This window comes from Cebus imitator, unplaced genomic scaffold (genome assembly GCF_001604975.1).
Source record: "Cebus imitator isolate Cc_AM_T3 unplaced genomic scaffold, Cebus_imitator-1.0 Scaffold233, whole genome shotgun sequence".
NCBI lineage: Eukaryota > Metazoa > Chordata > Mammalia > Primates > Cebidae > Cebus > Cebus imitator.
In genome coordinates this window covers 1,664,768-1,680,303 of record NW_016107548.1, presented here as the reverse complement: position 1 = coordinate 1,680,303, position 15,536 = coordinate 1,664,768, and the positions used below count along the sequence as shown (strand labels likewise).

Here is a 15,536-nt window from a genome sequence, read left to right as displayed (position 1 = left end):
GGAGAATGGAATGGAGAATGCAGAATGGAATGGAGAATGGAGAATGGAGAATTGGAGAATGGAGAATGGAATGGATAATGGAGAATTGGAGAATGGAGAATGGAATGGATAATGGAGAATTGGAGAATGGAGAATGAAATGGAGAATGGTATGGAGAATGCAGAAATGGAGAACGTAGAATGGAATGGAGAATGGAGAATTGAAGAATGGAGAATGGAATGGAAAATGGAAAATTGGAGAATGGAGAACTGGAGAATGGAGAACTGGAGAATGGAGAATTGGAGAATGGAGAATGGAATGGAGAATTAAGAACTGAAGAGTGGAGAATGGAACGGAGAATGGAAAATTGGAGAATGGAGAACTGGAGAATGGAAAATGCAGTGGAGAATTGGAGAATGGAGAATTGGAGAATGTAGAATGGAATGGAGAATTGAGAATTGGAGAATTGGAGATTGGAGAATGGAATGGAGAATGGAGATCTGGGGAATGGAGAATGGAGAACTGGAGAATGGAGAATAGAATGGAGAATAGAGAACTAGAGAAGTGAGAATGGAATGGAGAATGGAGAACTGGAGAATGGAGAATGGAATAAAGAATGGAGAACTGGAGAATGGAGAATGGAATGGAGAATGGAGAACTGGAGAATGGAGAATGGAATGAAGAATGGAGAACTGGAGAATGGAGAATGGAATGGAGAATGGAGAACGGAATCAAGAATGGAGTTTAGAATGGAGAATGGAATGGAGAAAGGAATGGAGAATGCAGAATGGAATGGAGAATGGAACGGAGAACGGAGAATGGAATAAGAATGGAATGGAGAATGGAACAAAAATGGAACGGAGAATGGAGAATGGAACGGAGAATGGAACAGAGAATGGAACAGAGAATGGTGAATGGAACGGAAAATGGAACGGAGAATTGAGAATGGAACGCAGAATGGAACGGAGAATGGAGTATGGAACGGGGAATGAATCAGAGAATGGAGAATGTAATGGAGAATGAAAAGGAGAATGGAGAATGGAAACAGATGTAGGAATCAATGTGTGGGACTGTGGGAAGTATGCCTGACAGTCAGGTGTTTGGAACAGAATGTGTGGGCAAACCAGACAGCAGCTTCCTTATTGAGAAGACTTCCCGTTGGGCATCATTCAGTAGATTTTAGGGTATGCATAGTGTCAGTTAAGTTTCTGACCCAATTAAGAGGAAGTCAGTTAAAAGAGCTTCTAATGTAAATAAAGCAAATTTGCAATAAGAACATGTCTGCCCTCTAATCGTTTGTGTATAAAATGGTTGCCCTCTCCTCTGCAGAGCTATCTGCTTCTACACTTTCATGGTTTTTCAATATTGATAATTTATTTTTAAATAAAAATGGTGAAGTATATATATTTTTCTTTCAAAAGCCATTACTTCCAAAGCTCACATCACAAGAAAAAGTAGCAACTTTTTATGCTTATTTTATCTTCTTTTCTGTTGATGCTTTTCTCCACAATACAGTTTTGTGTCATGAGAAGGTTCCAACATTACTATCTCTGCTTGAACCCCTCAGAGAGATATGTGTATACATACCCATGTATGTTAGTAATTTGTGATTGATATTCTTCACATATAGACTTGATTTGTTGTTTAATATAGCCTTCTGTCTTTAGGAATCATATTAAACTGTTTCTTCACTGTATGGCTGATTATAATCTGTGATTAGTAAGCACGGTTTTATTTGCAGTTATTTGAAACTTCATTTTACTTATAGGACCTGATTAATGCACTCCAAACATGAAATCAGTATATCCTGCCCTGTTCTTTGTTTTAAATACATCTGTCATTTTCTGCCTGACATTATATTTTTTATTTGAAGTTGTTTGCTTCTTATTTTCAAATAAAATAATTTTTAATAATATTATTTTTCAATTTTTCCTCAGTAGACTGCTCCAACGAACAGCCCTTTACTCTCAGTGGTTTATAGCAACAGAGGTTTATTTCTTGCTGACAAAAGTATGGGCTGTCAGAGGCTATGACTCTGTCCACAGCTTGGCTCCACATGGCATCTGAAGATACAGCCCTTATCAGGGACATGTGTTCTCCTGGCAGAGGGGAAAGAGAGCAGCAGCCAAAACATGATGTCATTTAAAGCTTCCACTTGGACATGGTTCGCTTTGCTTCCGTTCACATTTCATTAGTTAGTGCAAGTCACCTGGTCAAACTTGTCAGGTATACCCACTCCCCAAAGGAAGCTTTCTGAGTTATGTAGCAAGTTAGGATAGTCCTCTTACTGGGAGGAGAGTGAACAAATAGGAATCCTATGGTCTATTAACATTTATATTTTATTTTTATTTTTATTTATTATTTATCTGTTTTTAAGATGGAGTTTTGCTCTTATCACCCAGGCAAGAATTCAGTGGTGCAATCTTGGCTCACTGCAACCTCCACCTCCCGGGTTCAAGCGATTTTCCTGCCTCAGCCTCCTGAGTAGCTGGGATTACAGGCACCCATCACCATACCCAGCTAGCGCACGTGTGTTTGTGTGTGGGTGTGTTTGTGTGTTTAGTAGAGATGGGATTTTGCCATGTTGGGTAGACTGGTCTCAAACTCCTGACCTCAGGTGATCCACCTGCCTCGGCCTCCATAGCGCTGGAATTATAGGTGTGAGCCACCACACCCAGCCAGTTATGTCTTAAAGACTTTTAAAGGTTTTATTGTTGGATTAGAGATACATTTTGTGAATTTTAATGTGGAAATGATTTTTTCTTGATGTTTTTCAATGTTGTAGATTGAGCTCTATAGAAATATTGATACACAGGTTAAGACTAATTCAGGAGTATAGTAAAGAAGATTTATATGAGAGGATATTAAATATGAAATCCTTACTATTTCATTCTGTTTTCTTTTTTGAACTTTAATCACCTGTCTTTTACTTCTATTGATTACTGGATAGCAGTTCAGAGACTTTTTTTCCTCCACACTGGTATAAATTGTTCATTTGTAAGCCCTTGCATTGTTTTGAAGATAATTTCCTTTTACATGGATTACACATTAGTCATGTTAGCTGGATAGTGTGGATTTTCACAATTTACTACCTTTTCAATACAGTGAATTGTGCCTTTGCCAATTTCACAATCATGGTTTTTCTTACAGTGTCCACATGTGGATAGCAGCCTGCCGACAAGTAAAACAAAAACTGAGTTAAACGACATACAGATACAGCTGAAATACCAAATTACCCATGGCCTCTCCTGGACTTATATTTATTTGCACACAGTGGGGGCTAGTATTTCCTTATGAAACAAGAAACTTTTACTGTTTTGAAATAGCAGAGCTGAACCTCAGATGCGTGAGTCATTAGGATAGATTTATCCTAGTGAGGCATGGCACTTGAAAAGAGACAAAGGGCAAATTATCAGAGAAAGTTGAGGTGTACACATAATGCCTGACGTGGAAGGGTGATAGGGAATTTGAAAATTTGTTGTATCTCCTAGATATCTAGGAGTAAATGTTTCTGTGTAGTGATAGAAGCAGAAATAATTAGACTGGAAGGCATCTTGAGTTCATTTGGTCCTAACCATTACCACAATACAGAAGTAGTCACATTGATAAAATCTTATTAAAGCATGGCTTATGTTACTCTACGTAATTTTGTAGAATGGGCCTTTCAACCTTACAAGGTTGCATATTCCAGCTTTTCATAGGAATACTAGTTAAGTATTTCTCTTAATTCCATGCCATGCTTTGTTTTAGTAGGTTGAGGTCTGAGAGGGAAAGCAGTAATCAGATCAGCCTGTATATATACTTTTCCTTTTAAATTAATTAACTAGACTCTCCTAAAGATGAGTTTATTTCATTTGTAATTGTATCTAGCTCTAGAAAGCATGAGATTATAAAGTCCAACTCCGTCCTTTTACAGATAAAGTAAGATTTCCGATGATAAGAGGCTTCCCCAGGGTGACAGAGCCTCAGAGTGACCAAGCCAAAGCCAGAAGATAATCTTAAGTGTTCTTCCTGTCATATACCACCTGTAAGGAGCTACTCTAAGAATATATTAATATCAGATGTAGCTAGGCAGTGGAATGTAAGCTTCTCCTGTGCCTGAGACTGAGGAGTCTAGTTTACAAAACATTGTAAACTAGACGTTTTGAGCCCACTGTCTGACCAGAAAAGAATAATACTGTAAGTTACTGAAGTAAAGAGAAAGAATAAAAATTTACATGGGGCCAAAATCCCTTCAGCCCTTAAATGCATTGGATTATTTTAGGCTCATTTGGAAAACATTTTATCTAGTGAAGTCAAAATTATAGTTGCATAATTTCGTAACTAATTCTGTCCTGGACTTAGGTTCAAGATTGGCTCCAGAATTTACTGTTTGTGGGATCTGGACATTTTATTTTTCATCTCTGAGCCTCAGTTTTCCCATATGTAAAATGTAGGCATGTTAGAGGGGCTTCTTTGGAGAAGTTCCTATTGGAGACAGACCTTGATGCTAAGACCCCTCAGGCCTTGATATTAGCCCCTGGCATAGAACCTGGGATTCTGTTACCCACAAATTGATTTTCTTTACACCAGGTATACCTTACATATTCTGTCTTATTTAATACTCAAAATAATTCTTTGAAGTAGATACTATTGACCCCATTTTATATGTGAGGAAACCTAGAATAAGAGAAGTTAAGATAAACTTGCCTAAAGATCTATAACTAATAAGTCATATACCAGGATACAAATTCAAGTCTATCTGACTCTTAAGCCAGTATCTATCCAGCATACTGGACATTTCCATCCATATCTCCAAGGGTTCCATGAAGGTAAGATGAACTAAAGTGCCCGAAAAACTAGAAGCTGCAAAGTGCTATATAAACAAGGGATACTGTTATTTCTTCTAGGTGTTCTTAGCCACATATCAGAAATTAGCAGTAGAGTCCAGTCCAAAGCATGAATAAATCTAGGGGCATTGTATTTTCTATTTTACAATGAGGACATTGAAGCCCATAGTGATAAGAAATATGCCAGCATAGCCATAAAGTGACAGCAGTACTGATTCCTAATCTGGTTCCAAAGCCTACCACCAGGCTGGCTTCTCCAGTGCTTTCCCTCAGGCCTTGATATTAGCCCCTGGCATAGAAGCTGGGATTCTGTTACCCACAAACTGATTTTCTGTGATAGAACTCCCCACCCAGTAGGCTGAGGTGGGGAGGTTTTTTTTTGTTTTTTTGTTTTTTTTTACCTTGGAATTACCTTGGGAATCTAAGAATTAGGTTACTAGTGTGGGGTGAGATACTGATGATAGTAGTTATTTTCTTATAGTGTAGTTTAAGACCATTTATGTAAAGTTAACCATTCAAAACTTTAATGACAGTTAAAATGTTATTTGAGTATCATTGTATTTATATGACTACTCTTCTAAACTTTCTGATTTAGAAATGATGATTTTGAAGCATAAGAAGTTTGGTGGTGCCCCTGCCTCTAGAGAATGGGCAGTAGTGGCCACACCAAATGGCACTACCTCTGATTTTTCTGCTGAAGCATCCTAGCCAGGTTATTGCCTTTTTTTCTGGATTTGTTTATCTTTATTACAAAAGTTTGTTTTGAAAACCTTGACAACCATCATATTTGGAGAAGCTTTTGTATGTGTGTTTGCCAGCAAATCTTAATTCTATATTACATGATGTTACCAAAATGATCAATCTGATGCAATCTAAGCCAGTGCTATTGTTTTTCAGCTTTGTTCCAAGAAGCAAAATTCTGCTTTCTTCTTTTCTTATCAAAATGCGTTTGTTGCCCAAAGGAAGAGATTCTCGAGTCAATTTATCATCTAAAATATTTTTTTTTTGGTTGGGGATTATGAATGACTTACTTTGTAGATCTGTTGAAGGATAGTAAATGACTGAATTGACTAATATTCTAGAGTACCTTAGTGAAGGTCCACTTGAAATTATATTTATATATACAGTAGAGAGAGAAATTCAAAGCAAAAATTCTCAGTGTTTTGTTTAGAATCTGTAAGGAGAATCATTAAGTACAACAACATCTGTGAATGCTTCAGGGAAAACTTCATTACCTTGGACTCATCTTTGACCCTTCCTCTCTCACATTTCGTATGCAATCTATCAGGAAGTGGCATCTGCTTTCCCTTCAAAGCATGTTCATAATGGTTACTTCCCAATGCCTCTACTACTCACTACTACAGTCCTCACTGAGACACCACTATCTATGACCTGGATTATTTTAATAGCCTCCCAGCTGTAAATAAATAAAAGAAAAGTCAAGTAAGCTTTTTATTAATGTGTTTATTTTCTTCTAACACAAGTATTTAGAATCTGTTATTTAAAAAATACCAAACAACTATCCTGATACTAGCTTGTACTTGATAATTCTTGTCCACTTGAGAAAATCATCTTTTGGGGAGTTGAGAGCAACACATTAGAATTCATTGACCACATGAATTAAGTGACAAAAACCACAGAAGTAAATGGTAACAATTGAAGTGAAGGCAATTAATATAGAGACCTCTAATTAAAAGCTTCTACATGAATTTAGTAGATTAGAGAAAGTTTCTTGAAGAAGGATGAAAGTGAGCTGTGTTTCAGAGGACATGGAGGAGTTAGAGCAAGGGGGCCAAGTGGCATCTTTGCAGTTGTTCTAAGGTAGTAATTAGCTCAGTGTTTTCGGAGATGTGTACTAGTTGGATGGAAAAAGAGCAGGTATATTTGAAGGAGACTGGGGATAAGAGAATGACATGAAAATTCAGATTATGGGAGTTCACTTGGTAATTTGTTGGAGTCGTCCTAAATGTTGAGAATCCTGATCTGGACCTGGAGATGGTGAAGGAGGTGGACCTGGTGAATACTGTTTTTAGGAAATCTTAAGTGGAGTTGAGTCCAAACCAGAGCAACACATTAGCATGCTAATAGGGGATCTAGAGCATGACAACAGGAGATCCAGGGCAGAGCATTTCAGAGCTCTGATAGGCAGACAGTAGACCTGGATTATATTTTGGCTGAGAGCATTTTGGCCAAACAAAATGTAATCAAAAGCAACATGGTGAAAGCAACTTTGTGTGTTAGTTTGGTTGAAACAGACTTTGGGAACAAAATGAGTATGTTAACCACTGGCATTCAAGTTTTTGTTAAATAGTAATGATAGTAGCTATCACTCATGAATGCATTCCACATGTAGGGCGCCTTACTAGATTTGCAGATATTACCATCTTTAATCGTCACAGCCATTCTACGAGATAGGCGCTACTATTTTCTCCATTTTACAGATGAGGAAATTGGTGGTTTGGAAGATTAAGCTGTTTGCTCAGTCACATAGCAAGTCAATCTAGAGTGAGACTTTGAACACTGAGCAGTCCAAAGCCCTGCTCTCTTTGGTCGTCATGTAGTACTGCTTGCTGGTATCAAGGAACATGGTTCATTAATTATCCATTTTTATCTTTAACTACAAAAGTAATACATAAAATAAATGAATGGGCCAGGCACAGTGGCTCATGCCTGTAATCCCAGTGCTTTGGGAGGCCGAGGTGGGCGGATCACAAGGTTAAGAGATGGAGACCATCCTGGCCAACATGGTGAAACCCTGTCTCTACTTAAAAATACAAAAAAAATTAGCTGGGGCGTGGTGGTGTGCACCTGTAGTCCCAGCTACTTGGGAGGCTGAGACAGGAGCGTTGCTGGAACCTGAGAGACAGAGGTTGCAGTGAGCCAAGCTCGTGCCACTGCACTCCAGCCTGGCACCTGGCCACAGAGCCAGACTCTAGCTCAAACAAACAAACAAACAAACAAACAAAAAGAATTAATTAATTCTAGAAAAATTTTAAAATGTAAAGTAGCAGAAGATGACTATACAAAATAGTCACAATTTCCTCCATTAGAGGAATTAACACCTTTGCTTACATATCTTTTTCTTTTTTGGGCATATTGATTTATATACATTTTTAAAAATTAAAATGACATTTGATAAATCTTTTAAAACCAATTGTTGAACATTTGACTGTTTTCAGCTTACCCCGTTGGGCCTTTAGGCTGTGGTGACTTTTTGATATTACAAACAGTATGCAATAGAAATAATCAGCCAAAAACAACATGCAAATAAAATAAAGCAAAATGAAACAAGACTAAAAAAGGACAAAAAATTCAAAACAATAGGCAGTAATACAAGAGAGGAATAACAATTGTAAAACCACTCATTCTATAAATATGTTGTATTCAAATTATAATGCTCTGAAAACCAATAGGAGGGGCATATTTGCTTTTGAGCAGGCCTTGATGTTGAACAAGTTTCTAAGTGTTTTTAACGGAATCACCTGGAGCCAGTTTCCTGAATCACAAGCAGGATCTCAGCCCCTAGGCAGAGTCACAGGAAGGTAGCTAATCCTTAAGTGCATATACAAGGAGTCTAGGAGGGACTGTGCTCAAGGGAATAACCTAATGACCAGAAATGATAGATGTAGTAAAAAGAATTAATCTCAGGATCAGAATATTAAACCAGTGATCAAATCTGAAGCACAAGGTTATTGCTAGGATAACAATCACATGACAACAGGAAGCTGATACCGAGTCCCAGAGCATTGGGGCAACACTCTTGTCTTAATCTATTTGCATTGCTACAATGGAATACCTGAGACTAGGTAATGTATAAAGAAAAAATGGTTATTTGGCTCACAGTTCCGTAGGCTTGTACTGAAGTATGGTGCCAGCATCTGCTGCTGGTGATGGCTTCAGGCTTCTTCCACTCATGGTGGAAGGTGAGGTAAAACCAACATGTGTAGTGGTCAAGGAGGGGATGAGGAGGGTGCCTGGCTCTTTCTAATAATCAGCTCTCTGGGGAAGTAATAGAGGAAGAACTTGCTCATTACACTGAGGTTGGCACCAAGCCATGTATGAGAGATCTGTCCCTATGACCCAAACACCTCCCATTAGGTCCCACCTCTAACATTGGGGTTCACATTTCAACATGAGGTTTGTGGGCACAAACACCCAAACTGTAGCAACTCTAAATCCTTCCTGCCAAAGGGCAAGAGATTAGGCTAGGGATGACCTTCCAGGTGGACAGAATGGCTCCAGAAATTATGAATTTGGCAGGCCTTGTCAATCTGAGGTTTGCAGGGAGGAGGAGAACATGATGAAGAGTTGCAGGATTTGTAGGATGATTAAAAATCAGTGCAGTATATGCAAGAACATGATTTAAGAGGATACTTCTTAATAGTATTGGGGTAGCAAATGAAAAGAAAGAGACTCTTGGTCTGCACGCTGGTTGGAATTATATGTACAGTGATATCCAGACATCCCCATTAAATAAATAGAATGAATTAATACCTGTAACTGTATTCCTCTTTATATCACATTTTTGGCAAACAGAGAAAAAGCATGGAGTTGATCCTTTGGAGCCTGTAATGCTGCCATTACTTTCATTAAATAAAGTTTTAGCTGGTATATAAAGATTTTCCTTTATTACAGAGCCTCTAAACAGACATGCCATATCCTAGGATTATAGTTTAAGTTAATGGTATTATGTTTTAAAATTAAAAATTATTATCTTTTGTTGGTGTTATCAAAACCATCACAAAATTAATCATGAATATACTAGGGTGACGGTTCAATTAACTTTCATGGATATTGATCAGATAAACACAAGATTTATGATTGCATTCTGAAGTCTTTATTAGGTGAGTGGGTTACCCAGACAATTAAGAACTCATCTAATAAAGACCTGGAAAATGCTGCTTTTGAGTTAAAGAGACCTCTCTTTTTCTTAATGTCAATATATTTTTTGCTTGTTTTGTTGCACTGAGAGTACCAATTGTATAGAAGTTTATTCAGTGATCTTAATTAGAAATAACTTTTTAAATGTTTTTAGATATATAAAATTTAAAAACTTCCAATAGTGTTCATGATGTTATAGGAATGTCTATAAATTAACTGTAGCTCATGGTTACATTTGCTTCAGTGCTTTGAACTTTTGAATCAAGCCTTTCTTCCACAGTATTGGATGAATATTATCATAATTTATGTCACTTGCATGAAATTTTCAAATATATATTGTTTTAAAATTACCAAATAGTCTATGCTTGTTATTTAAAGAAAAAGAAAATCCTCCAAAACTAAAACAATGTTGAATACAGCCCCTTTCCCATCCTTGAAATGATAACTGTGTAAATAATTTGATGCCCATCTTTGCAATTTTTCATAAAGGTTCTAATTGTGTTTACATATATACGTAGATTGATAGATGCATACATTCTCCTTTCTCCCCTCTCTCTTCTTCCTTTCCCTCTCACTTCTTCCCCTTTGTCTCCCTCCTCCTCATTTTTAACATAAGTGCTATGATATTGCCAAAGGAAAGAAGGCTTTGTTCTGTGCTCTGTGCTTTATTGAATTGCATTCATTGGTGGAGCTTATTTTCTTTGTCCTTTCCTGCCTTTGCCCACTCTGAAGGTTCAGTAAATTCAGTCTTTGTTTTGCTTTTCTTTATACTCAGCAGCCAAACTAGGAACCCTCCCAGAACAAATCCTCAACTCTGTAAAAGAGAGCAATTCTGGGTGCGTTCTCCTGGGGACAGCCAGCTTTACAGGTTCAGTTCTGGCTTCCCTGGTGATTGGCCCAAGGCCCAGCATGGCTTTTGTACCAGCTGATTCCTAGTGGGAAGTTTCTCTGGGGTTTCCTTGGAAAGAAAGCTCTTTGAAGCATTCCTCTTCCGTGTCTGTTATTGGTCGAGGTTTCCTCTGCATTCATTATCTATTATTTTGACTATGTCTGATTTCTGTTTTCCAGGACGTTCTAAAATACCTTGATATGTTGATGGTAGACCTTGGTTTTTTCCTTCTTGAGTCTGTCATTTTGGTGGGATTTAGGGATATCAACGAGGTGAGGTACACATGATGGCCCAGTCAACACCTTGAACTTCCCAGATGTCTAGTATTTTTTCTATTTCTGGACCAGGTTTTAGGACATTCTTTCAGGGAACGAGCTTATTTGCACTTCCTCTGGCTTGTGTTAGAACTTGAAAGGCTTTTTTTCTTTCAGTTTTGTGTTAGTAATAATGAAATTCAATGATACCTCATTGCTCTCTGGGTGTGTAAATGACACTTTTGCTTGTCAACTGCATTTATAGGCCACCACAAATTGTTACTTGCATAAGGCCAATTAGTGATGCAAAAGTCACTTAAAAATTTGACATAATTATCCATATTTCATTTGACGTATAAATGCCACTATCTTTTTGTCACATGTATTTATATTTTGCCAGGTAACTGAATATTGTCACCTACCTTTTTCAGCACCCAGATCAACTAGAAATATTTTTTAAAAAGTAATAACTTTTCATGGGCACATAGTATTCCATTAATTTATCTTAAAATTGTTTCTTAGTTACTATCAGAAACAAATGAATGGTTCAGCATTTGAAAAAAATTTGTTTCAGGAAGGAGAAAACATTTTCTATTTGGCAGTTGAAGATATAGACACAGACACGGAACTTCTGATTGGCTACCTGGATAGTGACATGGAGGCCGATGAGGAAGAACAGCAAATTGTGACAGTCATCACAGAAGGGGAAGTTGAAAATTCTAGAAGACAATTAACAGCAGGCGGAAAAGGTATTGCATCTTTGACTGGTGATCTGGGACAATAAAAGTAGAAAAAATGTAGTTTAAACTGTGGTTGAATTATAGTTGCCTTGTAATATGGCATTCTCAAATAAAGTTAGTTTTTGTCAAAATTACTCTCAGAGGGTATCCTGTGGTGAGCTCATCTTTCTTAGAGCAGGAAAAGTATGTTGGGGGTGGGTGATGGATGTGCCCAAAGGACTGCCTAGGCCACAGGCAGGGGTGCACTGCTGGGGTGGCTCCTGGCTCTCACCGCTCTCACTGGCACACTGGGGTAACAAGTAGTGAGGATTTTTTTGTAGTCTTGCCCTAGCCCTGCCACTAATCAGTATTGTAATATTGGGCAAGTTGTTGACTTTCTGAGACTTTACTTACTCATCTGCACATGGGAAAAGGTGAGTGTAGAGGTCTGGTACACAAGAGAGCCTGCTGGATCCAAAGGGGATTGGTTCCTCTGGTTTGGGATGTTTTGGGAACCTGCAGCTTCTTGGCATCTCCTTCTGTTCTGATCACAGAAGCCTGGAGGATTGCTAAGCTGCCCTAGTTTGGTTACCAAAAACTCTCAATGACCATAGGTTAGACCCTCCTCAGTCAATACTGCAGCCACTTGCTTGTTAACTTCCTGGGAATAATCAGTTATTATTGGTCTTGTTGCTATTATGTTGTGTTTTACTCCTAAGGGAAGTTTAAGGGATACGTGCATAATGCTATAGGTATCCCCATTTTTTAACAGGCTTTGTCTTAATGCTTTCAGGCTGTTACAACAGAATGCTTTAGTCTAGATACTTGGTAAGCAACATAAATTTATTGCTCACATTTCTGGAGCCTAGAAAGTCTATCAAGGTGCCAGCAGATTTGGTGTCAGGTGAGGGCCCATTTCTAATTAGATAGCACCTTCTAGCTGTGTCCTCATGTGACAGAAGGGGCAAACAAGCTCTCTTGGGCTTCTTTTACAAGGGCATTAGGCCCATCCATGAGGACAGGTGATCACAATCTAATCACCTCCTAAAGGCCCTACCTCTTAATACAATTCCCATTGGGAACTTACGAATTTTAGGATTCATGAACATTCAGACCACAGCAGGCTGATACTACACAGTACTTTTCCATTTTTAGTAGCAAAGCCACTTCAGAAGTGATACTGGTTTCATTAGTCAAGTGGTAATGATGCTTTTCCTATATATTTTCTGTTCTAACTGCATGTTCTTAGCTGAGAAAGTGTCAACATTCTGTCACCATTAGTTGAGTTATTTAAGGGGAAGATAAGGACCGGGTTATATGCATTATGCTGTTTGGAATATCAGATTTAGGGTGATGGAAATTATTTCCATATTATTCTGTGTTTTTTTTTGTTTGTTTGTTTTTGTATTTTATTTTTTCTCTGTCACCCCCCAGGGCAAGTTGTTTTGTCCATTGTTTTAATTTAAAAAGAAGTCGTCTACTTATCTATTACTGCTCTGCTTTCTGCTTTAGTTATTAAAATACCAGTTTTCATTATCTTTGTATAAAGAATCAACAGAAACTTAAACATTTTTTTTTTAAACATCTGAACCAAGCACTTGTACTGTGGCTATTTTTATTTAGAATTATTGGTCTTGTTTAGAAAAGCAAAGAAACAAAATAAAAACAAACTCACCCAAAGAAACAATGAAAGCCATCCAAATGTCTAACAATGAAGAGTTTCGTTAAATGAATTATGGTACTTTAAGTTTTAAAAAACACCAACATTTGACTTAAGAAGCTGTTAAATGGGAAAATATATAAAATTGTATACAAAGTACGATCCTAAATTTACCTCTTCTTAGACTGTGCATAAAATATGTATGCACTAAAGGCAAGTCAGGCTTGCCAGTAATATTATGACAGTTGTCTCTTCAAGACGGGATTATTGGTGTTTTTTATTTTCCACATTTTCTAAATTTAATTTTATTTCATAATCAGAAAAAAAATGTGTAACTTACATAGCACACTGAGAAAGTTGGTCAGACATGCACCAGTCTGTATGGGACAGTGTAGCCTAATTCACTATACTAGCTGTAATCAGCACTGTTTTTATGACCTTGGTCTTTTTTCACATGCATGTGAGATTCCCCTTGGTAATTCAATATAGTTTGCCTCAGTTTGATTTTTCTCCTTGTTAAGGTAAAAGTGAGCTTTTTAAAAAGGACCAATTTCAGGAATAGCTTTTGTTTTGTAATTTAACATTTGTAATAACTCTTTTATCTGAAAAGTTAACATTATAGGGTGAATTAAATAATGAATTTGATTATGTATTAATCTGGTGAAACAAGTGGTTTTGAAAATAATGTATTTCTAGTAACACTTGCTATTATTTTTTGTGGCTAATAGGATTAATATTTATAGTGATAAGAGTTCACTCATATAGTATCATAAGCACAGTTAATTTCAGTTTTAAAATGAGAGGAAAAATGAGCATTTCTTGGCTCTGAATTTTTGTCTCATGACTATGTGTCCTTGTAAATATGCAGATGGCCCTGGCTGTAAAGAGGACTATGCTTGTCCTCAGTGTGAATCGAGTTTTACCAGTGAGGATATTCTTGCTGAGCATCTTCAGACATTGCACCAGAAACCCACAGAGGAGAAGGAATTTAAGTGCAAGAGCTGTGGGAAGAAATTCCCAGTTAAGCAGGCTTTGCAAAGACAGTGGGTATATTAAAGAATATCTTTAAAATTATAAGCTAATACAGTTTATTACATTTGTCTTAACTCCTAGTTTTTAACCTCTGTGTGTGTGTTGGCGGTGGGGAGGGGTGCATGTTTGTGTGTATGTGAGTGATTAAGCATTTTACATTGGTATTGTCATTAATTCATCTTTTTTTAGCATAGTATGTTGATTTTTGAAATATTCAAATAATGAATTTTAACATGTAAACACTGTTTATGGTAATTAGTTTTTGTCCATTTAATAATTTGCCATTATGTATCAAGTTTACTGGTTTAATCTAAAATTCAGATATGCCTAATTCAGTTAGTCTTTCAAGGTAACAGAGTTTTAGTGGTCTACATTTGATATTCCTTCTGGAATCTGTTAAAGAAAAGTTTAAGAAATGGAGAGAGTTCAAAATATAAAGAATTCCTAGACATTTTGGGAAACACTGTTTATTTGAGAGCAACTTTAGAGGAATAATATAAAGATGCATAGGTACCGGACATAACAATATGATGAATTAAATGATCCCACACATAGCTCTGTACATTTCATTACTTTAACAATTTATATTAACAACATAAAATTATCTTTATTTAAATATTTTATAAGATCAGAAATTATTAAAAGTGAGAAATGCGCATGCATTTGTAAAGTTTTTTTACTCATTAAAGTTTTTAATTTTAATCAGATAATTGAATTTAAGTAATTTAAAAGCATATTTACATATTGGATACAACTGTAGACTATCATTTTGTTGAAGCCAGTTACTTCCAATATCAAAGCAATATAAATTGTCCCATCTCATCAGCATATGTCTTTCGTCTCTTGTATGCTCCCATCCTGCTATTTACTTTCTTCCTCCAACCTTAGCTTCTCATTTTAACAGAATGTCACATTACATATGAGCAAGACCTCTTTAATATAAGCTTTAATGTTACATTTTTGTGTTTCATTGAAGTAAAATTCTGAAATATGCTACATTTCATATTAAGACTGTATAATTATTATATGCATCAACTTGTGCTTATAAAAATTGAAATGAAAAATTGTGTTTAAAACCTAATAAATGTTCAGAGCATCAAAACTTATAGTAGCAGGATATTACATATTTATAAATTCTATTATACGTTCTTTAAAAAACAAGCAAGGGTGATATGCTTTTAAATAAATGGACATTAAGTTGCGTTCTATTTAGCTTTTATTGCATTTAGTATTATAAATTTATACAAAAGACACCCTGCTGAGCAAAAGCTTACAGTTAAATAAGGTAATCCT

General features: G+C 36.6%; 1 protein-coding gene across 4 annotated transcripts in view; it reads left to right on the top strand.

Moving 5' to 3' along the window:
• The window catches only part of PRDM5 (PR/SET domain 5), a 220,907-nt gene that overhangs the window by 96,780 nt on the left and 108,591 nt on the right, over positions 1 to 15,536 (top strand). For all 4 annotated transcript variants that reach the window (XM_017497574.2, XM_017497573.2, XM_037727504.1 and 1 more), the window contains exons 4-5: positions 11,407 to 11,581; positions 14,080 to 14,254. In XM_017497574.2, coding sequence (XP_017353063.1) covers positions 11,407 to 11,581; positions 14,080 to 14,254 — 350 coding nt within the window. The remainder of the gene's footprint in view (positions 1 to 11,406; positions 11,582 to 14,079; positions 14,255 to 15,536) is intronic.